The following is a 27,420-nucleotide window of genomic DNA, read 5'->3' on the forward strand; positions in this document are numbered from 1 at the left end:
GGTTCTTACTGGTCTAGAAATCTATGATTTAAAAGGGAATTTATCTGCCTGCTCCTCACCCCCATTGAAATACATAATGTAACAGGGACATCTAGCAGCCATTTGGAAAGGCAAAAAATATGAAACACACAATAATTCACAGCAATGTTTGGCTGGGCATGATGGCTTATGCCTGTAATTACAGCACTTTGGGAGGTAGAGGCAGGAGGATCACTGGAGGCCAGGAGTTTGAGACCAGCTTGGGCAACATAGTGAGACCCCTCTCTACAAAAAATTTAAACTTAAAAAAATTCAGAGCAATTTTAAAATCCCTACTGGGAAGACATTGGGAAGGCTCTATACCTTTGGTTTTAGAGAAGTTTCTTAATTAGACCCTTTAGGAGGCACTCTCTTGTTCAAGCATCTATGTTGCCAGTGGAAGCTTCTCTTTGGAAACTTCTTTGTTTTCTTCCTAGGCTACATCTGAAATAGGCATTGTGAGCCAGATGTGGTGGCATGCACCTGCAGTCCCAGCTACTCAGAAGGTTGAGGTAGGAGGTTTGCTTGAGCCCAGGAGTTCCTGGCTGCAGTGAGCTGTGGTCCCACCACTGACTCCAGCCTGGGTGACAGAGCGAGATCCCATCTCTACAAAAGAGTCAAAAAAATAATAAACGGGGCATTGGGAGTTACCCTTTTCTTGGAACAGCATAGCCTTCTCAGTCCACTTTCCATTGCTGAAAGATTGAGATGCAAGAGTTGTGTTAGTTCTTAAATAGTCAAAGGCTTTATTAGCTGAGCTTTAGGTTTCTTTGGCAATACTGTATGTGTTTATTGAGACTAGTAGGTTTCTCATCTATTTGGTCCCACTTATGTGCCAGTAAATATACTCCAAAATCTTTTAAAGACATAATTCTCAAGTTTTCTATTTTTCCCTTTAGCATTCTCATGTACATTTCCCTGAACTTACTGGAGACTCACTTGGAAATACAATGCTTTAGTGCGATGGTCTCATCTTTAATTTGACATTTGTTCTCAGTTGCTTTAGTTGCTTTATCCATCTGGGATGCTTACTGGATACCATACCTATAACAGGATCTTTATCTTTAAGCACTTAAGTTAATAAAAAATTTGGGGAGATATTGCTGAAGGTTTTAAAAACCACCTGTATTAGTCTGTTTTCATGCTACTGATAAAGGCATACCCGAGACTGGGTTATTTATAAAGAAAATGAAGTTAAACAGATTCGCAGTTCCATGTGGCTGCGGATGCCTCACAATCATGACAGAAGGTGAAAGGCATGTCTTACATGGAGGTAGGCAAGAGAGCATGTGTAGGGGAACTTCCCTTTATAAAACCATCAGATCTCCTGAGACTTATTCACTGTCACGAGAACAGCATGGGAAAGACCTGCCCCCATAATTCAGTTACTTCCCACTGGTTCCCTCCCATGACACCTGGGAATTGTAGGAGCTACAATTCAAGATGAGATTTGGGTGGGGACACAGCCAAACCATATCACTATCTCTTTTTGTTTGGAGTTTAGAAGAGAAGTTCACTTTTCCATCTCTGCAAGGCGCTGAGTTTTTTTTTTTTTTAAACCTTCTGTGGTAGGCAGAATAATGCCCTCTCTTTCCACCTGAGAATCTGTGACCTCATCCTTGGAACCAGGGCCTATGTTAGGTTATATGGCAAAAGGGAATTAAGATTGCAGATAGAATTTAAATCGTTAATCAGCAAACCTTAAAATAAGGATATAAGATTCTTTGGTTGGAGACAATTTAATCACAATTTCATTTATAGGAGTTCTTATAAATGGAAAAGAGAGGCAGAAGAGTCAATATAGGGCAATTCATTGGAAAATACTCAACTGGCCATTGTCATCTTTTAAGGTGAAATAGAACCATAAGCCAAGAAATGTGGACCAGCCTCTAGAAGTCGGAAAAAGTAAGGAAACAGATTCTCCCCAGAGCCTTCAGAAAGGACTGCAGCTTTGCTGACACCTTGATTTTAGCCTTGTGAAACCCATTTCAGACTCTGACACCCAGAACTGGAAGATTAAAAAATTTGTTATTTTAGGCCACTAAGTTTGTGGTAATTTGTTGCACGAGCAATAGTAAACTAATATGCTCTCCAGTCTCACTCTTTTCTCTTGCAAAGTGCCCAGTTATTCAATTTTTTTCTTTCCAATTCTTTCCATCTGGCTACCTCACTAAATGTTGCCAACACATGTTACCAACACGGTATTTTCCAACATCTCTTCTGCTAGAGCTACAAGTCTAGGAGACAGCTGGTCTATTCTCCTGACATGCTGCAGGTATACCAATTATTTTTCTATTGCATAGCACAGATCACCATTTTTTTCAATTTCTGTTATCAGATTATTATCTCCCCACCTGCAAATAAAATTCTGCATCTATATTGTTATTCCTCCAATTTTGTTATTTACTTCCAGCCATGAAGATGGGTGAGACAGTCTAGAGAACTCATAGTCCTCTTAACTGCCAATCACATTCCCAGGTGTAAACTCATTCACAACATCTCTAGCAGTCAATTAGGCCATGATGCAGTAACATTTAAGCCACTCTGCTCCTTCCATAGGAGAGAGCTGTTCCTGGGAAACAGCTAACAAGCTAGTGATACATTAAAAAAAAAATCTTTTTTTCCAGATGGGACCACATAACTAGGATGGCCAAAGAAATGTGGGCAGAAGTGATGTGTGTCACTTCCACATTGAGGTACTTAAATATCCAGTGTAGCATTTCCATGTGCTCTTTCTTGTTCATGGTGACATCAGAGAACACATGCTGAAAATAGCAGCATTTCCAGTAAAGAAGAGTTTGGAATCCTAAGTCAATACTTGGAGGAGAGCCAATCAGTAGCACAATTCAACCAGCAACATCATCATTTTCTTCTTTTCTCTGTGAACAACAAATCATGTTTTATTGTGTTAACCAAAAATTTGAAGTTATAACCTTATTAACAGAGTAAGTCATTGAATCACTCTGATTCTCAGAATTTTTTGGATGTGAAGAAGCATATTTAGCAGAATTTTATGAGGACTAAACGAGATTGGATTTGAAGTAATTTTTAATCTGCCAAGTATTTCATATAGGATATAACTGTTACTCTTATGACTCTTCCAGATGGAAACATAGAAGCTATTGGTTTAATTGGAACCCTTTTCAGTGATTGCCTCTCTCCTTGCCTCTATTCTTTGGTGTCTGAAATTGCTAATCACTGGTGAAAGCAGCAGCTTGTCTTGTTAGAAAAAAATGCAGCTTCTCTCCTCACAGTTATCTCTCAATAGCTCTCAAGTTCATCCATCCTAGTGTAAGGGCTGATTACTTGTAGCTCTGCTGTGGGTTTTTAAGCCTCTGTGTGATGTCCTTCATTAAACCATTCAGTCCTGATGGCCTCATGGTTCCTATCACTGCCCCACATCCAGGTCCTGTCCTCCAAAGAGCTGATCCTCAAGAGTGGATTCATCCGTTTCCTGAAGACTACCCTCAGTTCATGGTCTAGAAGGTTTTTTCCTCTGACTGACTGAGCTATTCATACAGAGTATCTTAGGCTGCTGTGGGATGCAGAGTCCTGTGCTAGACACATTGCTTTGTCCAGAGTTTTACCAGAGACAAAAATAGGAAGTCAAGTACGGTGGTTCATCCCTGTAATCTCAGCACTTTGGGAGACCAAGGAGGGCAGATTGCTTGAGGCCAGGAGTTCAAGACCAGCCTGGTCAACACAGTAAAATCCCATCTCTACTAAAAATACAAAAAAATTAGCCAGATGTGGTGGCACATGCCTGTAATTCCAGCTACTCTGGAGGCTGAGGCACAAGAATTGCTTAAACCGGGTGGCGGAGGTTGCAGTGAGCAGAGATTGTACCACTGCACCCAGTCTGGGTGACAGAGTGAGATTCTGTAAAAAAAAAAAAAAAAATTATTTAGGCTCCACCAAAAGGGCACTTAGAATATTTTTTCCAGGCTTTGAGTTTTACTGCAAATTAATTTTAATTACCAGTATATGGATAGCACATTCAAGGCATATTCTCTTTTGTTATCTTTTGAACTTCTTAACATCCTAGTTACATATTTATGCAATTACTATTTCCAATGTACAAATAAAAAAATAGGGAGGGTAGGTAAATAGAAAACGACACTATTTGTTCTGTCTTTTGGGGTTGCAGCTGACCAAAATAGAGCACACACTGTCAAGCAAAATGGGAAATTATTGGCTTATAGGCTAGAAGGAAAGACTTAGAAAGTAGACTGTAGGAAGGGCAAGGATATTGGACTATAAGAAGGACTAGAACTAGCCTCCTCTATCTGTCATCTCTATTTTCAGTCTGGTATTTTTATATCATGCTAAGATTGGCTTTCTCCATAGCCTGGAAGCAAACAGTTTTTCAGTTTTACATTTTGAAAATTTTGTCCACTGGAGAGTGACAGTCTAAAACTTTGGGGGAAGGATCTCTTGGCTCAGCTAAAGTCAGGTTCCTACTCCTAATCCAGAGTGCTGCGATGAAGGGTGGGATGCCATTACACAGACATGGTTGCTTCATGTCAACCATATGAATAGGGAGGGTGTTTTTCAGAAAAGGAGAGCAGGGCAGATAGAAGTTGCTGACTACAGTCAAGTGGCAAATCAGAGGCAGAATCAGGTGCAGCATCTAGATCTGATTCTCAGAGACCCCTGTATTCAGATATATTTCTGTGTTTTCTGTCTAGGTTCCCTTTTAGACTATAAACAGTATGAGGGTGAGGTGATGGCTTCCTTGTTCACTACTGTATTTCTAGCACTTCACACTCAATAAATAAATACATTTTGAAGAAGTGACTTCAAAAGATAGCCTAGAGTTGCTTTTTTTCTAAACTAGTTTATTGTTTTTATCTAGAAATTTTTGAGTAACAACTCATAAAAATATGTAGTCTTAAGAAAAAAATCTATTATTCTTCCACAAAAATGTATAAAATTTTAAGTACTTTCTGATCTAGATAAGAGATATCTTACTGAATATGTTTTATAGTTTTCTTTTAAAAATTTGTATTATTTCATAAGAAATTTATCCTGTGATTAGAAATGTCTGTAGACATAATGCATATAATCTTGTGAGTACAGATGCAATGAGGATTTTTCTAGAGAAAATTTTCTTAATATATTATTTTCTTCAGATCAATATTTAGGATAAAATTACTAGTTTCATTGATTTCCTTTATTTTTCTGTTTTCTACTTCATTGATTTCTATCCTGTTTTTATTATTTCTTTTGGTGTTTTGTTTTTTTAAAGTCTTATCCTTCTACAATAGAAGTACATGGGTTTGTCCTGGAAAAATATTCATGTGCACTTGAAAAAAATCTATACTCTGCTGTCATTGGATGGAATGGTCTATAAGGGTCAGTTATGTCAAGATGGTTGATAGTGTTTGTTGCTCAAACCTTCTAAATTCTTGCCGATATTCTACTATGTCAATTATTGAGAGTGGCATATTAAAATGCCAGCTATTATAGTTGAATTGTCTGTTTCTTCTTTCAATTATGTAATATTTTGCTTCATACATTTTGGGGCAATGTTTATACATTTTATAATTAATGTATCTTTACTAATTGACACTTTAAACATAAAATGACTCCAGAAATATTTGTGTCTTAAAGTCTATTTTATTTGATATTGATATAGTAACTTCAGCATTCTAATGATTATTGTTGACATAGCTTATATTTTTACTTTCTTTTTGTTTCAAACTACTTTAATTTTTCAATCAAAGTACTTTTGGTTTGAGTGTTTAGTCCATTCACATTTGGTGTTATTGTCAGTATGTCTGGGTTTACATCTGCCATTTTTCTTTCTTCTTCTTTTTTCTCCCCTGAGAAGGAGTCTCACTCTGTTGCCCAGGCTGGAGTGCAGTGGCATGATCTCAGGTCACTGCAACCTCCGCCTCCCGGGTTCAAGTGATTCTGCCACCTCAGTCTCCTGAGTAGCTAGGATTACAGATGTGGTTTTGCCATGTTGGCTAGGCTGGTATCGAACTCTTGATCTCAGGTGATTTGCCCACCTTGGCCTCCTAAAGTGCCGTGATTACAGGTGTGAGCCATCACACCCAGACTCCTTTTTCTTTTTATGTCTCAAGTTCCTTTTATGGTTCCTCTGTTACTCTTTTACTACTATTTGACTTATTTTGTGGAAAATCAATATTTTTAGTGTACCAATTTCTTTCCTCTGTTGATTTTAAATTATGTTTTTGTTATTTTTAGCTGTTCTATGGATTTTTAAAAATCACAATTTACTTCAGATTAATACAAAGAGTTCAGATAAAATGTAGAAACTTTGCTCCAGTATAGATCCATAAGCTCACCCTTCTGTGCTATTACTTTTTTTTATAATGCCAAGTTTTATTTTATTTTTAATAAATACCAACTATTCATTTTCAACTTTTATTTTAGATACAGGGAGTACATATGCAGGTTTGTTACATGGATATATTGTGTGATGCTGAGGTTTGGGGTACAGATCCATCATTCAGGTAGTGAGCATAGTACACAATAGGTAGATTTTCATGCCTCCCTCATTCCCTCCCCCATCAGTAGTCTGCAGTGTCTATTGTTCACATTATGTTCATGTGTATTCAATTTTTAGCTCCAACTTATAAGTGAGATTTATATTTTAAACTATCTTTGTATCCCAGTAATAAATCTCACTTAGTCATGGTATATAATCCTTTTAGTATGCTGCTGAATTTGGTTTGCTAGTATTTTGTTGAGGATTTTTGTAGCAATGTTCATAAGGGATATTGGTCTGTAGTTTTGTTTTTTTTTTTCTTTTTCTTGTAGTGTCTTTTTCTGGCTTTGGTATCAGGGTAATGCTGGCCTTGTAAAATGAGTTTGGAAGTATTCCCTCCTTTTTAATTTTTTGGGAAAGTTTGAGAAAGATTGGTGTCAGTTCTTTAAATGTTTGGTGGAATTCACCAGTGAAGTCATCAGGTCTGGCAAGGCAGGGCTAATGGTAGCAACCTCCCTCAGTTTTTGTTTCTCTGGGAAAGCCTTAACTTCTTTCTCATCTTTGAGGTACAGTTTGGCTGGATATAGGATTCTTGGGTGACAGCCTTTTTTTTTTCACTCTGAATATATTGGCCACTCCCTTCTATGCTCCAATGTTTCTGATGAGAAATCTGCTGATAATCCTATTGTACATCACTTGTATGTGATGTTAGTTGTTCCTCTCTTGCTCCTTTAAAGATCTCTCCTTGTCTTTGATTTTAGAGAGTTTGTTTATAATGTATCTTCATATGGATCTCTATGAGTTCTTCTTACTTGGAAATTATTGAGCTTCTTTAATTTCATATTTATGTATTTCATCAAATTTTGAAAGTTTTTAGCCACTATTTCTTCAAATATTCCCTTTGCCCCCTTTCCTCTCTGTTTTCTTTCTGAGACTCTATAATGCTGGTTGTTGTTTGGTTATGTTGGTTGGCTTGATGCTGTCCTGCAAAGCCCTTAGGCTGTGTTCACTTTTCTTGAATTTTTTTTCTTTCTGTTTCTCATACTTAATAATTTATATTGTCCTATTGTCCAGTTTGTTAATTTTTCTTTCTGCTCAAATCTGCCTTTGAATCTCTCTAGTAAATGTTTCAATTGTTGTCCTTTTCAGCCCAGAATGGTTATTTTTTGGTTTTGTTTTAGGTTTTCTATCTCTTTATTGTTATTTCCATTGTGTTTATGCATTGTTTTCTTAACTTTCTTCACATCTTCCTTTAGTTCTTTGAGCATTGTTAAGACAGTTATTTTAAATAAAGTCTTTGTTTAGTAGTTCTGCCATCAGTTCTTTTTCAGCAAGAGTTTCTGCTGATTAATTATTTCCTTTGAATAAGCCACACTTTCCTGTGTTTTTTTTGTATACTTTGTAATTTTTTAATTGAAAATTGGATATTTGAATCTAATTATGTGGTAACTCTGGAAATTAGATTCTTCCCCTTCTCCAGGGTTTGATATTTTTGTTTATTTATTTGTTATTATTGTAGGCTGTCTTCAGGATTAGCCTGAGGTGAAAACTTAGGGTCCTCTTAAGTCTTTTCTGAGCCTGTGCCTTTTCCTGACATGCATAGTCACTTTCTAATTTTCACTATATATGCAGTGGCTTTTGAATGTCCTAGTATTTAACGTCTAGCTTCCAAAAGGGGAAATAAAATAAAGGGAGAGGGCAGGGAAAGTGGACTAGCCCTTTAAATTCTCTGGAAGTCACTTCAGCTGGAGGAGGGGGAGAAGTTTGAACAAACCAGTGAAGGAGCAACACCAATGGCTCCTGTCTGTCTGTATCATTGTGATTAGAAGCAACAGTCAGTGATAAGAACCTAGATCCATGATGTTTGGAGGACAGGGTGTATTTTTGCACACTGAGACCCCTGCAAGCTGCATGCAAGCTGCTCCTAGAGAGTGTGCACAGCTGTCTGACACAGGACTGGTGGTGGGGAATGGGTAGCCGCTTTTGTGCTATGTGCTGAAATTAACTAAAATTAACCACAATGATCTCCTTTGGGTATATATGCAAAATAGGAGTTGATGGGTCATAAGGTAGTTCTACTTTTAATTTGATTAGAAACCTCCATACTGTTTTCCATAACAACTGTACTAATCTACATTTTTTCCAGCAATGGAATAGGGCATCCTTTTCTCCCCATCCTTGCCAACTTCATTTTCTCTTATCTTTTTGAAAATTGTCATCTAAAAAGTGAGAGGTGATATCTCATAGTGGTTTAAATTTGCATTTTGCTGATGATTGGTAATATTGAATACCTTTTCATGTACCTCTTGGCTATTTTTATGTCTTCTTTTGAGAAATGTCTATTCAGCTTCTTTGCCATTTTCCAGTTGGGTTATTTGTTTTTCTGCCATTGAGTTGTAAGAGTTCTTTATAAATTTCGATTATTAATTCTTTATTAGATATGTAGTTTGTGAATATTTTTACCAGACTGTAGATTGCCTTTTCTTTTTGTTGATTTTTGTTTCTTTGCTATGCAGACACTTTTTAGTTTAATCTGATTTCATTTATTTATTTTTGTTGTTGTAGCCTGGGCTTTTCATGTGATATCCAAAAAAATTGTTGCCAAGGCCACGTCAAAGAACTTTTTTTCCTATGTTCTTTTCTAGAAACGTATGGATTCAGGCCTTATATTTAGGTCTTTTATCCGTTTTTGAGTTGATTTTGTGTATGGTGTAAGATAAGGGTAAATTTCCTTCTTTCGTTTGTGAAAATTCATTTTTCCAGGCACCATTCATTAAAGCGACTATCCTTTCCCCATTGTATATAGAAGGGTTGTGAAAAGAATTTCATGTGTGGCCAAGCAGGCTAAAACTGAATGAATTTATTATGAGTTTTTTTAAATGAGCATTAATATAGAAGCATCTAATTTTTTTTTATTATACCTTAAGTTCGAGGGTACATGTGCACAACGTGCAGTTTTGTTACATAGGTATACATGTGCCATATTGGTTTGCTGCACTCATCAACTTGTCATTTACTTTAGGTGTTTCTATTACTGCTATCCCTCCCCAGCCCCCGATCCCCTGACAAGCCTCAGTGTGTGACATTCCCTGCCCTGTGTCCATGTGTTCTCATTGTTCAGCTCCCACCTATGAGTGAGAACATGCAGTGTTTGGTTTTCTGTCCTTGTGACAGCTTGCTTAGAATGATGGTTTCCAGCTTCATCCATGTCCCTGCAAAGGACATGAACTAATCCTTTTTTATGGCTGCAAAAAAAAAAGCACAAAATAACCCAGGGTTTCCTTGGAGTGTTTATAAAAGACTATGAAAGGTATTCTTTACCCTTTAAGTGATCTGCATAAGGAAAAATAAAGAAGAAATTCTGTGTTTTACCAAGATAATTTCTTTTACTTTATGTTGTCTTTTATTAGGTCTTTTGATTGCTTAAAAAATAGAATCTTCTTAAGATTAAAAGAGCTACTTTTTTTAACTACGTAACTTTTCTGTATTTGCTTTTCATTGTTTCATAATTACTGATGATCCTGTTTAACCAATGTGTTTTAAACCTTTTTTTTTTTTTTTTTTTTTTTTTTTTGAGATGGAGTCTCGCTCTTTCACCCAGGCTGGAGTGCAGTGGCGCGATCTCGGCTCACTGCAGGCTCCGCCCCCCGGGGTTCACGCCATTCTCCTGCCTCAGCCTCCCGTGTAGCTGGGACTACAGGCGCCTGCCACCTCGCCCGGCTAATTTTTTGTATTTTTAGTAGAGACGGGGTTTCACCGTGTTAGCCAGGATGGTCTCGATCTCCTGACCTCGTGATCTGCCCGCTTCGGCCTCCCAGAGTGCTGGGATTACAGGCGTGAGCCACCGCGCCCGGCGTGTTTTAAGCCTTTTGACATTTTTTACTAACTTTCCAAAATCAAATTCCAAATGATATCTTTTGACCTTGAACTATTTGATATGTTAAATTATATGGGAAGTATTATTAAGTAAGAAATTATATTTAACCTTCTTTGAGTTATATTTGTATGAATATGTTATTAATATGTGTTCCAGAAACTGAAATTCCTAGCAATCTGATATGTCTTGGTATAAGGCTACCTGCCATAATTTTGGTTATGTTAAGATGTTGTATGCCACAAAATAAGAAAATTTCTTTGCCAATTGTGTCATTATTATAGTAAGCTCTTATCATTTCCTTAACCATGCCATTTTGTTCACAGTTAATTACTTTATTCTGATCCTTTTCTGAAAGTTTTTCTTTTTGTGAGTCATCATATTCCTAAAGTGCTTCATCCTTAAGGAGATTCATGGGAAGGACTCTGACAGAAACATGTTTCTGATGGTTTTCAGATAGTATCTTTGAACTAGGTAAGAATTTCCAAAACTCTAATGAAGAAACTAATGGCTTTGTAAAACTACTAACCAAAATCAAGCAGAATGAGAATTAATTACATGGAATTGGATGAACTGATGAAAATGTTTTAATGACTTTTAATTTTGGAATTGTGCTGTTCTTTTTTTGTTTTGTTTTCCAGATTTAAGGAAACCTTTTTCTTTTAAGCTATCTAAAGTTTCTAGCAATTTTGCAAAGTTATTTTTGTCAACAAAAATGAAAATATTTACTTCCCCCCCACCTGATCTATTCGGAATTTGGAAATTATTATGAGTATTCTTATTTTTATGGCAATATAATTATTTGCATAAGTTCAGGAATAGTCTTCTCTCTTTATGACAGGATATGTAATTGGAAATATTGGTTATGTAACCAATGCTTTGACTAGGAAGTCATATTTGAGAATGTACATAGAGTGAATGTATAAGTACTTCAGCCAAAGTCTGAAGTCTGCCTTGGTTGGGCTTCCGATTGTTGAGGTTTTTAAAAGTGCAATCTAGGATTCCTTATCAAAAGTTCCAATAAAACAAACTTTAACAAAGCCATGTTGTCAATCACTAGTTTTGTGTCACTTATGTAAATAATCAAGCCAAGTTTGATGATGTTAAGCTTATTTTGCAAACAAATTAGACTTACTGTATCTTTGGTAGAAATAGAGGTGATTGTAGAGAGACAAACTATGTTCCAAGATAAAAACTATAGTACACCCGTTATTAGATTGTAGCTAATACTCATTGTTTTTGAGGTTTTATTATCTATCTGTAGACTGGACTGGATCCTGAATTATTTTAATTTCTTTCAGTATCTGGCTACAATTCTCTAGCTAAGAGCAAGAAATGTTCTGTTCATGAAGCCATATAACGTGAAGCTGGACAACTAGATTAAATTTCAAGGGACAAATCTTGTACCTGATGTTTGGGCCACTCAGAGAGTCCACAAAATGTGATGTCATAACCACAGATGTTCAAACTGCAAACCAGGACAAGAAGTTGGCAACTTCATGCTGTGCACAGCTTTTCCCAAGACATCGGACAAGACTCCCTATCATAATGAGACTCTTACTCCTTCTAATTTTTTTTTAAAAGATACATTGTCTCACTCCATCACTGAGGCTAGAGTGCAGTAGTGTGATTAAAGCTCACTATAACCTCAAACTCTTGGGCTCAAGCAATCCTCCTGCCTCAGCCTTTTGAGTAGCTGAGACTACATGTGTGTACCACCATGCCCAGGTAATTTTTAAATTTTTCGTAGAGATGAGGATTTGCTATGTTGCTCAGATTGACCTCAAACTCCTTGGCTCAAGTGACCTTCCCACCTCAACCTCCCAAAATTCTGGGATTATAGGCATGAGGCACTGCACTTGGCCTTACCTCTCTTAAGTTTTTCTCACTTGTGCCTACCTCTTTCTCTTGGTAAGATAATGCTGTAGTTATTATAGAATTTCACAATCAGTAGCTTCTATAGGCAACATGACAAAATGTCAGGTATGTTATACCAAATCCAGTTTTTTACATGACCTAAGAGATCCTTTAGTCCACCTAGTGACTAACTTTAGTAACAACCCTAATATAACTGCTTGTTCAAATTACATTAGTGCTGTATTTTATACAGCCAGACTTGTAGACCCACATGTTCTCACTGCCTGCTTTTATTTAACTTAGTTATGAGATACTAGACAACAGAATTGCTATTTAGTAGCTGGACAGGGAGGAGTCTGTGCAGTTGCTAACACTTCTCATTAAACATGGATAAACGCATTGGTATTTTCAAGATTCAGTTTCAAAAAATAAATGAGTAGGCTACTTGGTTAAAGTGGGTAGATTCCTCATGTAGCTCATTCTTTGATCTATTTAATTTTAGTTGGTTTTGTTCATGGGGACTCTGGCCGAAGGCCATACTCAAACTTTTGGTATTATCCTCTTTAGAGTCAACATATTAGCCTGCTCTCGTGCTGCTAATAAAGGCATACCAGAGACTGGGTAATTTATAAAGGAAAGTGGTTTAATGGACTCACAATTCCACATAACTGGGGAGGCCTCACAATCATGGCAGAAGATGAAGGAAGAGTAAAGGCATGTCTTACATGGTGACAGGCAAGAGAGCTTGTGCAGGGGAACTCCCATTTATAAAACCATTAGATCTTGTGAGACTTATTCACTACCAGGAGAACAGTATAGGAGAAACCGCCCCCATGATTCAGTTATTTCTACCTGGCCCTGCCCTTGACATGTGGGGATTGTTACAACTCAAGGTGAGCTTTGGGTGGGGACACAGCCAAATCATGTCAGTCATAATAGTAGTAGTAGTAATCTTCCTAGCGTGCTGTATCCTCTCAAAAAGTCTTAATAGCTACATGCAGCCATCTGCTGAATGCTAAATGGCCTCTCTCTGCCTGGCATGACAAACTCCAGAAGATGCATGATAACACGGACACTGTAATCTATGAATAACATGATGAGACTAAAAACTCAAAACAATGGTGATGGAGAGTGGCGCTGATGCTGTAACTTAGGTGAGAGCATGACCCAAAGTGGGGGAATGGTTAAACAAAGTTTATGGGATACTATTGTTTTGGACTAGCCTTCTATACTAGGCCCCAGCAGACCAGCTCAAACCAGAATGGAGTTACTTGTGTTAGGTGCCAGATAATCAAACTAAACTTTGAAATGGGCCAGTTTTCCATCAAATAACAGAAATTTCAGTCAACCTGAGTCAGCATAATATGGAAGTCTCCTCTGTTTTAATTCCATAAGGAAAGAAACTTTGAAATGTCCAACCTGCTTTTTGTTCTGTGTTTCTATTTTCTTCAGCACTTTTCTGCCTAAAAAGCCAACCTCCTCTGCTGAGCTAATCAGAACCCTCATTCTATTTTACAATGAGGTGTTACCTGATTCTGGAATAATAAATCAAAGCCAATTGTATTTTTAACCAAAATTCATTGTAATTTTGTCTTTTGACACTGCATTCAGTCAGTATTTCTAGTGGATGAAATTGAACATAAGCAAATGTAAAATTCAGTTAGGCTTAAATTGTTTACTAATATATCAATAGTGTTGTAACTAACTTATGTGTGTGTTTAAAATAAAAGAACAGATGTGATTGTATTCCCTCTCCTATATTAACAGTCTTTTCCTCTCTCCTGAATCATGCTCCTTAGTATACAAATATTCCAAGGACTGCCAGTTTCAAAAAATACCTCAATTCCATATACATCTTAGGTCTTTTGATGGCACTTCTTAGTCTCTCTCCTGTATCCCTAAGGTCTACTTTTCACTGACCCAACCTCTTGTAAGAGACATTCTTGTATATTGCCTTCACTTCCTCATCTTTAAAATCTATGGCCATCCATCTAACATCTGTCCTATCACTGTGTTGAAACTGCCCTTTTCTTTCTTTTCTTTTCTTTTCTTTTCTTTTCTTTTCTTTTCTTTTCTTTTCTTTTCTTTTCTTTTCTTTTCTTTCTCTCTCTCTCTCTCTTTCTTTCCTTCTTTCTTTCTTCGAGTCTTGCTCTTTTGCCCAGGCTGGAGGAGTAAAGTGGCACGATCTCGGCTCAATGCAAACTCCACCTCCCGGGTTCAAGCCATTCTCCTGCCTTAGCCTCCTGAGTAGCTGGGATTACAGGTGCCTGCCACCACACCTGGCTAATTTTTGTATTTTTGGTAGACACGGGGTTTCACCATGTTGGCTAGGCTGGTCTTGAACTGACCTCAGGTAATCCACCCCCCTTGGCCTCCCAAAGTGCTAGGATTACAGGTGCGAGCCAGTGCACCCAGCAAAACTGCTCTTTCTAATGACTTGCATACTCCTAAATTGAATGAGCAGAATGTTAGCCTTATTACAAAACAGATAACCCAATTGTTTTTACTTTTTTATTTTTATTTTATTTTATTATTTTTTTTTGAGATGGAGTCTCCCTCTGTCGCCTGGGCTGGAGTGTAGTGGCACGATCTCAGCTCACTGCAACCTCCTCTGCCTGGGTCAAGCAATTCTCCTGCCTCAGCTTCCCTAGTAGCTGGGATTACAGGCATGCACTACTACACCCTGCTAATTTTTGTATTTTTAGTAGAGACGGGAGTTTCGCCATGTTGGCCAGGCTGGTCTTGAACTCCTGACCTTAGGGAATCTGCCTGCTTCAGGCTCCCAAAGTGCTGGGGTTACAGGATTGAGCCTCTGCACCTAGCCAACCCATTCCAATTTGAATACTTTGAGGAGGGTATACTTATAATGAGACATTTATAAGGATGTTGTCAGGAAAAGATCCTTAGTGATACTGTGCAATTACTTTCTCTTCTTGATATGTGGGGTCACTGTTAAAAACAGGTGAAAGCACAGGGTCCAATTCTGCTTTGTCCAAAGATACCATAATGCCTTGCTCTTGCTATCTGACTCTATCAAAGGGAAGATGATTTAAGTGTTTGAGTTGTAATGGCTTAAGGTTCTCACACATGGACTTTCAAATTTACTGGCACAAGTTAGGCTTCTCTTCCCAAAGTCTGCCATAATGTCATGTGATTGGGTCAGAAGAGACTTCCAAACTCATCCTGCAGCCAATATTTCACCCTTGCTGAGCTATATACTCTAGCATTTAAATAAATAAGAAACAATTTTACTAACTTTCTCTTCTCTCTGTCTCCAAACATATATCATTTTTCTTATGAGGAAAGTTCCTCTTCAGAGACCTTTGGTGTCCTTTATACTGTCATTGAACTACAAGACTTCAATGAGATTTCTTTTTTTTTTTTTTTTTTTTTTTTTGAGACAGAGTCTCACTCTGTTGCCCAGGCTGGATTGCAGTGGCATGATCCCAGCTCATTGCAACCTCTGCCTCCTGGGTTCAAGTGATTCTCCTGCCTCAGCCTCCCAAGTAGCTGGGACTACAGGCATGTGCCACCATGCCCAGTTAATTTTGGATATTTAGTAGAGACAGGGTTTCACCATGTTAGCCAGGCTAATCTCGAACTCCCAACCTCAGGTGATCCACCCACCTCAGCCTCCCAAAGTGCTGGGAATACAGGCGTGAGCCACCGAGCCTGGCCCCATTGAGATTTCTTAATTCATTAGAGAAGTTCAAGTAGTGTTGAGGGTTAAAAAAAGTGGTTAGGATATTCCTTTTAGAGCTCTAATGCAAATTAACTCAAGAGTTGGTAAAGAGTTTGTGAAGTCACAAAATAATTCCTGTTAAATTCTTGATTTACATCTATATAAGTAGGTCCACTAGAATGAGTCTTTCTAGAGGATTTAAAATCTACTGTCTTTACCATTAGAGAGAAAAACTGTGGCCAACTTTAAAATGGAATTTTCTTTTATTAAAAAGAAGTAATATGTAATTTCACCTTGTTTATCTTAATTTGCATTTAAAAAATTAGTAGTGAGGTTAAATAGAAAGAGTTAAGAGATGGGACACTGAAGGCTGATTGCTTCAGTTCAAATCCTACTCTGCAACTTCCTTCCTCTGTGACCTTGGGCAAGTTTCCCAACTCAGTTTCCCTATCCTCAAAGTGTATAAATAACAATTGCGCTTGCTTCATAGAGTTGTTACAGGATTTAAAAAGTTAATATATGTGAAATGCTTAGAGCAATGTCTTGCACATGCTATGTTCTATACAGAATAGATGAATTAAGTTGAATCGATCTTCCTAACAATTGGGAGAGATGGAATTTTAACCAAGGTGTGTTGGACTCCAAAGACTGTGCTCTTTCTTCAGCATTGCATATAATATTCTGCTATTTAAAGTTAGCTCACTTCCTGGACACATGCTTGCCCAAACCAAGCAGCTTCTGGAAGCCCACTCTCAGCTCCTGGGTCCTAAGGGCATATACCATGGAGTTAAGGGCTGGGGGGATGACAATATGCAGCACATTGAGGAGAACAGGGATGAAGGGAGCCCTTCTTCCTGCCAGGTGAGTGACAGATACTACAATAATAGCTGTGTAGAAAAAGAGAATGAGGATAAGGTGGGAGCTGCAGGTATTCAGGGCCTTAGATGTTGCTTTAGCAGAGTTCAGCTTCAGCACTGAGCGAATAATCAAAGAATAGGAAGCAAAGACCAGACCCGTGTCACTCCCAACCACAACCCAAACCAAGGCCAGCTGGTAAAACCTGTTGATAGTGGTGTCATCACAGGCCAGACTTGTGACCTCCAAGTTAGAGCACAGGCAGTGATCAATCTCATTCCTGGAGCAGTAGTGTCGCTGGGCAGCCAATACCAGCACTGGCATGGTCAACAGGCCATTCCTGAGCACTACTGACAGTGTGGCTTTGATGACAAAAGCTTCAGTAACTATGGAAGTGTACTGAAGGGGATAACAAATGGCCATATATCTATCCACTGCCATACAGAGGAAGATGCCTGACTCCATGCACATGAAAGAGTGGATGGCATAGATCTGAGCAAAACACTTGGGGAGGCTGATGGCCTTGGCATCAAACCAGAAGATGGCCAGGATCTTGGGCATGATGGTGGTGGCCAGGCCAATGTCCACCACTGCTAATATGCCCAGCAAATGGTACATGGGTTCATGTAGCATGGTCTCATGTTGAATGGTGATTATGATGAGGAGATTGGCACCAAGAGCTAAGAAGTAGAGCAGAGCCAGGGGCAGGGAGAGCAGTGCTGCCACTCATGAATGCCTGGGAACCCCATCAGAATGAACTCAGCCACTTGAAACCCTGAGCTATTGGCTATACTCAGGCCAATATCCATATCATGAGATGTTTTGTTCTCAGCATCTGCCTGTGGATTAAGGGGAAACAGAATAAGACTGTGGTTAGCTCAGCTGAGGGTCAAAATTTCTGTAGAGAAATAAGGCTCACCCACAATCCTTAGTCATTTTTAACATAATGCATTCTCTATACTCTTGAGATCCTTGGAAACAGTTCAGTTAAGAACAGACAGGCCAAAATAGATGCTATAGATGCTAAGATAAAAAATTTTAGTAGAATATTGAGCAGAATTAAACTGAAAATTTTCTAGCTTTATTTTCCTGAAATTCTGGGAGGTGGGGAATATAGTTAGAAAGTATGAGACATGTACATTATAAAGAACCTGATTTTCAGCAGGTAAAGTTAGAGGGCAGAGGCGTCGTCTCCATTCTTGGGAAACTTTAGGAAGAGAATAAGTAGCCATAATGGAAACCCTGACCATGCCTTTATTTTAAACAATGCCTGTGGTTGGCAAATTGTTTCTGAAACAAACCATCTCATTTAATCTTTGCCATACAGGTATTGTTATTCACATATGAGGAAACAGGTTGAGTGAGTTGTCTAGATAAGAATCATATGTTGAAAACACTGGTGACTAATCTGTAGAAAAAATTTTAATCTTTTGCATTTAATTCCAGCACTCCCTCCATCAAATTGTAGCCCAAAAGTCAGTACCCTTTAGGAATATCATTTGTTTCCTCTTCTGATTATGAAGCTAATGTTAAAGATATACTTAAAATTATATTTTCAAATAATCAATTTTATTAATAAAAGGTGTGAGGAGAGAAAATCACCAATGAACTTCCAACCACATCCAGATTTTTATGTGGAATAATTTGGAAATATAGCAAGCATTTATTGCACACATTTTGACTTTTTAAAATTAAGTAATTTTATGGCTCATTTTTGGCCCTGTAACACTTGGTTCTTTTCCTTCTTATTTTGTTTATTCTTGAATTGTTGCAAAATATTTTCAAGCGATTGTATCAAAAAGTGTACTTGGACAAAATGCCTGGAGTCCTTGAATATCTGAGAATTCTTTATATTGCCTTCATCTATGAATAATATCTTACTTTGTTAAATATTTAGGTATCAATATTATCTTTTCCAAATCTCTGCCTTTGCTTCATTTCATGGTATTAAGTGTAAGATCAAGCCGCCATCCCTCACTACCTCTGAGAAGAATGAATGACTATGCCATTTATTCATTATAATAAACATATATTATGCATGAAATTGATAAAAAATAAAAATAAAACAACATTTTAGAAAACAAAAATGCAGAAAAATAGCTATAAATAAAAATCCTAGCAAAGATTTAACATTTCAAAATATTTAATTTTTATCATTTTTCTTTGCAGTCTTCTTACACAGTTTCTGTTTCATGAAAATAGGATCTTTCAAACTGTGCTTTTTCTTAACATTATGCATATAAACTTTCCAATTCACTGGAAAACTCCTTATAGACATTTTAAATTTTTACAAACGTGTTTTCAATGACTACTAAATGTTATCAAATAATTTTACAACATTTCCTCCAATTTTTGTTTGGTTTTATGCACTGCAAATATATACATACATGCATATACTTGCATATATTTATACTTTACCTTTAAAATATTTATACTATTTTCCCTTTATGCATTTTTTATCTTTTATGCTTAAAATAGGGCTTTTTAATCAAGAATTTATAGATGGTCTCATGGAAGTTTGTGAACTTCCTAAATTTGTAAGTCTATATTTATACTTTTCTAGAGAGAGGATCTGTTTATCTTTCATCAAATTCTCAAAGCATTCCACAATGCAAACAAAAAACAATTACAAAATATTATTCTTTACTCAAATTTTGATCAATATTTACTTCCCTATATTTTTAATAGTTGGCTTTTTGGTTTTGTGACACAACTTATTTACATGGAATTACTTTTGCTGTTAATGAGACATGTAAATAAATAGATTTCAAACAATTAGACAATGGCTTCTACAGCTCTCACCAAGTTATGTGTCATTTGTCACATAGTGAATTTATACACATATAGATAAGATTCCATTTCTGGGATTCTATTGTTTCTATTTCTTTCTGGTTATTTTTGTGTCAATATTAAACCAATTGAAAAATTTAGTTTTATAATAAATTTAACACATAACAGAACTATATTCCTCTTATTATTCTCATTAATTTAAAACCCTTTTTATGTATTTATCTTCCAGATTACCCTTAGAATTCTGTGTTGAGTTCTAAAATAGCATGGTTTTAGTTGGGATTGTGTTAAATCTGTAGATTAATTTTGAAAAAAAGTTGATATCTTTATATTTTCAAGCCTTCTCATTCATAAATATAGATTCTGTCTGCCTTTATTTAAATCTGAAAAAAGTATCATTAAAATTTTGTATTGCAGTGTTCTTATTATCATTATTAGTATTTGGAATGTTTTTAGTGAATATGTTTTTCTGCATTATACTTCTTTTTTTTTTTTTTTGAAATGGAGTCTGGCTCTGTCTCCCAGGCTGGAGTGCAGTGGCACTGTCTTGGCTCACTGCAACCTCTGCCTCCTGGGTTCAAGCAATTCTGCCTCAGCCTCGCGAGTAGCTGGGATTACAGGTGCCTGCCACCACACCCAGGTAATTTTTGTATTTTTAGTAGAGATGGGGTTTCCCCATGTTGGCCAGGCTGGTCCAAATTCCTGACTTCGGGTAATTTACCTGCCTTGGCCTTTCAAAGTGCTGAGATTACAGGAGTGAGCCACCAAGCCCAGCCCGTATTATACATTCTAATTGATATAATAACACTAAAAAAGATGAATTCAAGGGGATCCATATCACAGAAATATACATTAGAATGTATCTATATATCTGTGTTAATGTGATGCATTAGAATATATATTAGAATGTTTTTATTTCCTCTTGCATTTACCTACTTTTCTAAACTTGTGTCACTTCTAAATGTTTTGTGATTTTTTTTGTATTATATCAACCACTTATCTGTTGCTGGTAAACATATTGTCTTTATTATTTTATAGAGGTGCAGTTGCAATGTTTTCTTATTTTGTCTTGTATATCATCCATTTTGCTAAACTATTGTCGATTCTTAGAATTTTCCCATTATATTAAATTTTTTTCTAGGTAGAATAAAAAGTTGCTTGCAAACAATAATATAAATTCTTTCTTTACAAATATTGATGCATCTTAATTTTTGTTTCTTGTCTTAATGAAATGGTTGGAAATTCAAAATCAATGTAAACTAATTATGATGGCAAACATCTTGGACTTTTTGGTTGAATTTAACAGGTAATTCAGCTAGAATTTACATTAAATATGGTGTCTTTTGTTTTTAAAGTTGCATGTATTTTATCAAATGTAATAAAATAGCCCTTTGTTCGGAGTTACTTTTCGTTCTGGGAATCTTGAACAAAGAATTTATTGTATTATTCTAGATCCCTTGGTTTATCATTTATTCACTGATCATCTTAGCTCAGCCTCATTTCTCTCCTATTTCCTGATCACAAACCTTAGTCCCTACAAAGGTGAAGAGTCTGAGCAAAGGGGGGAACTGGAGGTGAAGAATCAAACAAGGAAAGCTGACTATGGAAACCAAAGATAAGACACGTAATCAAGTTCAGAGATTAGGACAGAATTACAGGACATGGACCATGTCTGTTCCCTCACCTCTCAAGATTCAGGTCATTGACTGCTTTACTTACTACGTCAGGAGGGGCTATGAAGAAGCTCTCAGGCTGGCAAAGTCTTCTGTAGCTGCTTCTACCTTCCTGGCCACAGCTGCCTATGTTCACCCTTTTGTTGTTCAGAACAGATTCCTGCCCTTGCTCAACACTCCTGGAGTTTATGGATTTAGTGTAAGTTAGATCCCTGAGATACCTGGTCCTGTCGTGCTGCTCTTTATGCCCTCCCTACTCTACAAGCATCCTTGAGGGCCTAATGGTTTTAACATTGCAATGGGAATAGGACTCAAGTACTCTTTGGGGTTAGCTAACTAATTTCTAGGAGTATACCCCTTTAGCCCTAGTCCCAGGGGCAGCACACCAAATAGTTTTTCATCCAGACTCCTCAGGGATTAATTCATCCCTATCTGATGAATACTGCCCCTCATTACAGTAAGGTTCTGAAGTCTCCCCATGTCAAATAGATCTTTACTCCATATCCCTTCCAGAGGTTGCCCCTATTTACTTCCGTTTCCCCAGACTTTATTAGTAGCTTCTTTATTTTGTTCTCTCTCTCACTTCCTGAATGCGTTTTAACTCACTGCAGTTTACTTTTGTCATAACATCACACAAACTGCCCTTGCTAATGACCATAAATTGTCAAAAATAACGGGTATATTTTAGAACTTAATCTTACCAGAATCCTCTCCAGTAGTTAATCCGTGTTGATCAGTTCTTTCTTCTAGGATCACTTGTCTCTCTTGTGATTCATGACATCATATTTTTAGTGTTAATTAAACTGGAACAAAAGAGTGATGAAATTACTTTCCCTGATAGAAATGTTAGTCTGTTCTGGGACAGATTGCTCTCTGTGATAGCTTTTTTTTTAATCAATCAACTTACCCCAAAGAATGATGAATCTGCTCAATGGATTTTTTTCATGATATTAGAGGAGCTAAATGATAACAATTTAGTAAGATAGAATTATAACCATTTTAAGATCACAGACAGTAAATTGGTGATATGATCTGAGATGAACCTTGAATTACTGAATAATGTCAGGAATCCCATTATGGCATGCTATATTATGGAAAACTTTATGAGCTCTGAAAGGGAGAGTTTAAAGAGGCACATGTTAAAGCTCATCAGAAAAATACTCTTCTCAATTCAGAAATGGACTAGAATCAACAGCTGAATATTCAAATCTGCTTCCTGGAAGAGTGTTTTTGGGTTTCTGAGATAAGTGGTCATGAGGCTATTCTAGCGATGCCATAATGAGAAGTAAGTAAATAGGTAAATCAGATAGATAAATCTAATCTACTGACTCCCTCTGAAGTTCAAAAGTGTTTTGCTTGTCAACACGATAACGAGAGACCTAAGCCACTATGAGCTACTGTCTAGACTGATATATAGCTAGCAAGTGGATTTTATTGGCCTCTGGAGGTTACTGATAGTTCCTGACTGGGATAGGGAGCTATTCTGGATTTCAATTTGCATGTATAGTAATGGAAGCAAATGCTTCAAATATCATAAGAGGATTAGAACAGAAAATATTTTAATTTGGACCCTGTGTTTATATATTCTCATATCAAAGGGCTCATTTTACTGCCTTATACCACAGAACTAACAGAAAAAAAAAAAGACGTTAATCTATCAGTTGGAATGATTGATCCCAATTACCAAGGGGAAGTTGAGTTGCTTCTATATAATGGAGGCAAGGTTCCTCCAGGTTCTGGTAGAGGTTGGGGAAATATGGTAGATATCAGTTACAGCTTTGTGACCAATTATAGAAATAAGAACTGTAGCGGTTTTAAATATTTTTATTTGCTTTTTATATGTATGCTTTTATTTCTATATGTTAACCATTTTCTTCTCTCTCCTGTCCATTTTTATTTTATATACAAGCTATTGGAAGTTAACTTTACAATTCAGTCTTTTTTTAATGATACAACTAGTAATTTCTTAAGACCATAAATTCCATTACAGTGACCCTGGTAGGCAACTCTATAAAGTTTTGGGCTACTTGTCATGTGGTTTTGATTTATGTTTGTCTAAAGATCAGTGATGTTGAGCTTTTTTTCATATGTTCGTTGGCCACATAAATGTCTTGTTTTGAGAAGTGTCTGCTCATGTCCTTTGCCCACTTTCTTGTGCCAGCTTTCGAGGGGAATGCTTCCAGCTTTTGCCCATTTGTTATGATATTTGCTGTGGGTTTGTCATAAATGGCTGTAATTATTTTGAGGTAAGTTTCATTAATACCTAGTTTATTGAGAGTTTTTTATGTGAAGAGATGTTGAATTTTATCAAAGGCCTTTTTTGCATCTATTGAGATAATCACGTTGTTTTTGTCCTTACTTGTGTTTATGTGATTAATTACATTTATTAATTTGCATATGTTGAAGCAGTCTTGCATCCCAGGGATGAAGCTGACTTCATCATGGTGGATAAGCTTTTTGATGTGCTGCTGGATTTGGTTTGCCAGAATTTTATTGAGGATTTTTGCATGGATGTTCATCAGGAATATTGGCCTGAAGTTTTCTTTTTGTGTTGTATCTCTGCCAGATTTTTGTATTAGGGTGATGCTGGCCCCATAAAATGAGTTAGGGAAGAGTCCCTCCTTTTCACTTGTTTGGAATAATTTCAGAAGAAATGGTACCAGCTCCTCTTTGTACCTTTGGTATAATTCAGCTGCAAATCCGTCTGCTTCTGGGCTTTTTTTTGGCTGGTAGGCTATTTATTACTGCCTCAATTTCAGAACTTGTTATTGGTCTATTCAGGGATTCAACTTCTTCCTGATTCAGTTTTGGGAGGGTGTATGTGTCCAGGAATTTATCTATTTCTTTTAGATTTTCTAGTTTATTTGCATGGAGGTGTTTATGGTATTCTTTTCTGGTTGTTTTTATTTCTGTGGGGTCAGTGGTGATATCCCCTTTATCATTTTTTGTGTCTATTTGATTCTTCTTTCTTCATTAGTCTAGCTAGAAGTCTATCTATTTTACTAATTTTTTAAAAAAAAACCAGCTCCTGGATTCATTGATTTTTTGAAGTGCTTTTCATGTCTCCATCTCCTTCAGTTCCACTTTGATTTTGGTTATTTCTTGTCTTCTGCTAGCTTTGGGGTTTATTTGCTCTTGGTTCTCTAGTTCTTGTAGTTGTGATGTTAGGGTGTCAGTTTGAGATCTTTCTAGCTTTTTGATGTGGGCATTTAGTGCTACAAATTTCCCTCTTAAGACTGCTTTAGATTTTGGTATGTGGTCTCTTCATTCTCATTGGCTTCAAAGAACTTCTTTATTTCTGTCTTAATTTCATTATTTACCCAGGAGTCTTTCAGAAATCAGTTGTTCAATTTCCACGTAGTTATGTGGTTTTGAATCAGTTTCTTAATCTTGAGTTCTAATTTGACTGCATCATGGTCTGAAAGACCATTGTTTCAGTTCTTTTGCATTTGCTGAGGAGTATTTTACTTACAATTATGTGATCGATTTTAGAGTAAGTGCCACATGGCACCAAGAAAATGTATATTCTGTTGTTTTTGGGTGGAAAGTTTTGTAGATCTCTATCAGGTCCACTTGATCTAGAGCTGAGTTCAAGTCCTGTATATCTTTGTTAATTTTCTGTATCAATGATCTAATATTGACAGGGGGGTGTTAAAGTCTCCCACTATTATTGTGTGGGAGTCTAAGTCTCTTTGTAGGTCTTTAAGAACTTGTTTTATGAATCTGGGTTCTCCTGTATTGGTGCATATATATTTAGGATAGTTAACTCTTCTTGTTCTTCTTGTTGAACTCTTTACCATTATGTAATGCCTTTCTTTGTCTTTTTTGATCTTTGTTGCTTTAAAGTCTGTTCTGTCAGAAACAAGGATTGCAACCCCTGCTTTTTTCTGCTTTCCACTTGGTTGGTATATTTTCCTCCTTCTATTCATTTTGAGCCATGTGTGTCTTTGCACGTGAGACGAGTCTCTTCAATATAGTACACCAATGGGTCTTGGCTTTCTATTCAGCTTGTGTTCTGTCTCTTTTAGTTGGGCATTTAGCCGATTCATATTAAGGATAATATTGTTGTGTGTGAATTTGATCTTGTCATCATGATGTTAGCTGGTTATTTTGTAGATTCGTTGATGTAGTTCTTCATAGTGTCAATGGTTTCTGTACTTCAGTGTGTTTTTGTAGTGGCTGGTAAGGGTTTTTCCTTTGCATATTTAGTGCTTCCTTCAGGGGCTCTTTCAAGGTAGACCCAGTGGTGACAGATTCCCTCAACATTTGCTTGTCTGAAATGGATTTTATTTCTCCTTTGCTTATGAAGCTTAGTTTGACCAGATATGAAATTCTGGATTGGAAATTCTTTTATTTAAGAATATTGAATATTGGCCCCCAATCTCTTCTGGCTTGTAGGGTATCCACTGAGAAGTCCACTGTTAGTCTGATGGACTTTCCTTTAGGTGACCTGGCCTTCCTCTCTGGCTCCCATTAACATTTTCTCCTTAATTTCAACCTTGGAGAATCTGATGATTATGTGTCTTGGGGTTGATCTTCTCATGCAATATCTAACTGGGGTTCCCTGGATTTCCTGAATTTGAATGTTGGCCTGTCTTGCTAGGTTAGGGAAGTTCTCCTGGATGATATCCTGAAGTATGTTTTTCAACTTGGTTCCATTCTCCCCATCTCCTTCAGGTACCCCAATCAGTTGTTGGTCCAGTCTTTTTTATATAATCCCATAGTTCTTGTAGACTTTGTTTGTTCCTTTTTATTCTTTTTTCTCTAATCTTATCTTTCTGTCTTATTTCAGCAAGATAGTCTTCAAGCACTGAAATTTCTACCTCTACTTGGTTTATTTGGCTATTGGTACTTGTGGTTGCAGTGTGAAGTCTCATGTTGTGTTTTTCAGCTCCATCAGGTCATTTATGTTCCTCTCTAAACTGGTTATTCTGGTTAACAGCTCCTGTAATGTTTTATCACGGTTCTTAGCTTCTTTGCATTGGGTTAGAACATGCTCCTTTAGCTCAGTGGAGTTAGTTATTACCTACCTTCTGAAGCCTATTTCTGTCAATTCATCCATGTCAGCCTCAGCCCAGTTCTGTACCCATGCTGAAGAGGTGTTGTGATCATTTGGAGAAGAAGAGGCACTCTGGATTTTTGAGTTTTCAGCATTTTCTCATTGATTCTTTCTCATCTTTGTGAGTTTATCTAGCTTTGATCTTTGAGGCTGTTAACCTTTGGATGGGGTTTTTGTGGGAACTTTTTTGTTGATGCTGTTGTTGTTGCTTTCTGTTTGTTTTTCTTTTTACAATCAGGCCCCTCTTCTGTAGGGCTGCTGTGGTTTTCTGGGGGTCCACTCCAGACCCTATTTACCTGGGTCCCTCCCACCCCTGGAGGTGTCACTAGTGGAGGCTCTAGAACAGCAAAGATGGCTGCCTGCTCCTTCCTCTGGGATCTCCATGATGCCCGTGGGAACGCTCCTGTATAAGGTGTCTGGTGACCCCTGTTAGGGGGTCTTATCCAGTCAGGAGACATGAGATCTGGGACCCACTTTACAAAGCACTCTGGCTACCCCTTGGTGGAAGGGGTGCACTGTGATAGGGGGAATCCCACTTGTCCAGACTCCCCAGATTTCTCAGAGCCAGCAGGGGGAAAAATTAAGTCTGCTGATCTGTGGGGATCATGGCCACCCCTCCCCACAGGGGCTTTGTACTAGGGAGATCAGAGTTCTGTCCATAAACTCCTGGCTGGAGTTGCTGAAATTCCCATAGGAAGGCGTTGCCCGGGATGGGTCAGTGTCTGGCCTAAAGAGGCAGTCTGGTCATGATTTGCCACAGCCTTTGTGTTGCACTGTGGGGAATTCATCCTGGGTCCAAACCATCCAGTCTCCCTGGCACTGGCAGGGGAAAAAATGCCAGACTGGAGTTGCAGTGATGGCTGCCACTCCTTCCCTTGGTAGCTCACTCATCTTAGGCAGCAGGCAGCTGCAGTGATGGTGGCTGCCCCTTCCCCCAGGAACTTGGTAATCTTAGGCAGTCTTTAGCCAAGTGTCCACAGAGAATCTGCACGGCTCTGTGCTTGAGACCCAAGGCCCTGGTGGCATGGGCTCATGAGGGAGATCTGATCTGCAGGTTGCATAGATCTACGGAAAAAGCATGGTTTCCCGAGCAGAGTAACTCAATCACTCACTGTCTCCCTTGGCTGGGGGTGGAAGCTCCCTCTGTGGTGTGTG

The 27,420-nt window shown here is 37.6% G+C and overlaps 1 protein-coding gene across 1 annotated transcript; it reads right to left on the reverse strand.

Annotated features, from left to right (window-relative positions):
* Positions 1–16,587: 16,587 nt before the first annotated feature.
* Positions 16,588–26,723, reverse strand: LOC129485271 (olfactory receptor 56B34-like). The gene is given in 3 exon segments (XM_055284654.2): positions 16,588–17,459; positions 17,462–17,582; positions 26,562–26,723. Coding segments are annotated over 3 exon segments (1,155 nt in total).
* Between the last annotated feature and the right edge of the window lie 697 nt (positions 26,724–27,420).

The sequence above is a fragment of the Symphalangus syndactylus genome, chromosome 6, assembly GCF_028878055.3.
Source record: "Symphalangus syndactylus isolate Jambi chromosome 6, NHGRI_mSymSyn1-v2.1_pri, whole genome shotgun sequence".
In the NCBI taxonomy this organism is placed as follows: domain Eukaryota; kingdom Metazoa; phylum Chordata; class Mammalia; order Primates; family Hylobatidae; genus Symphalangus; species Symphalangus syndactylus.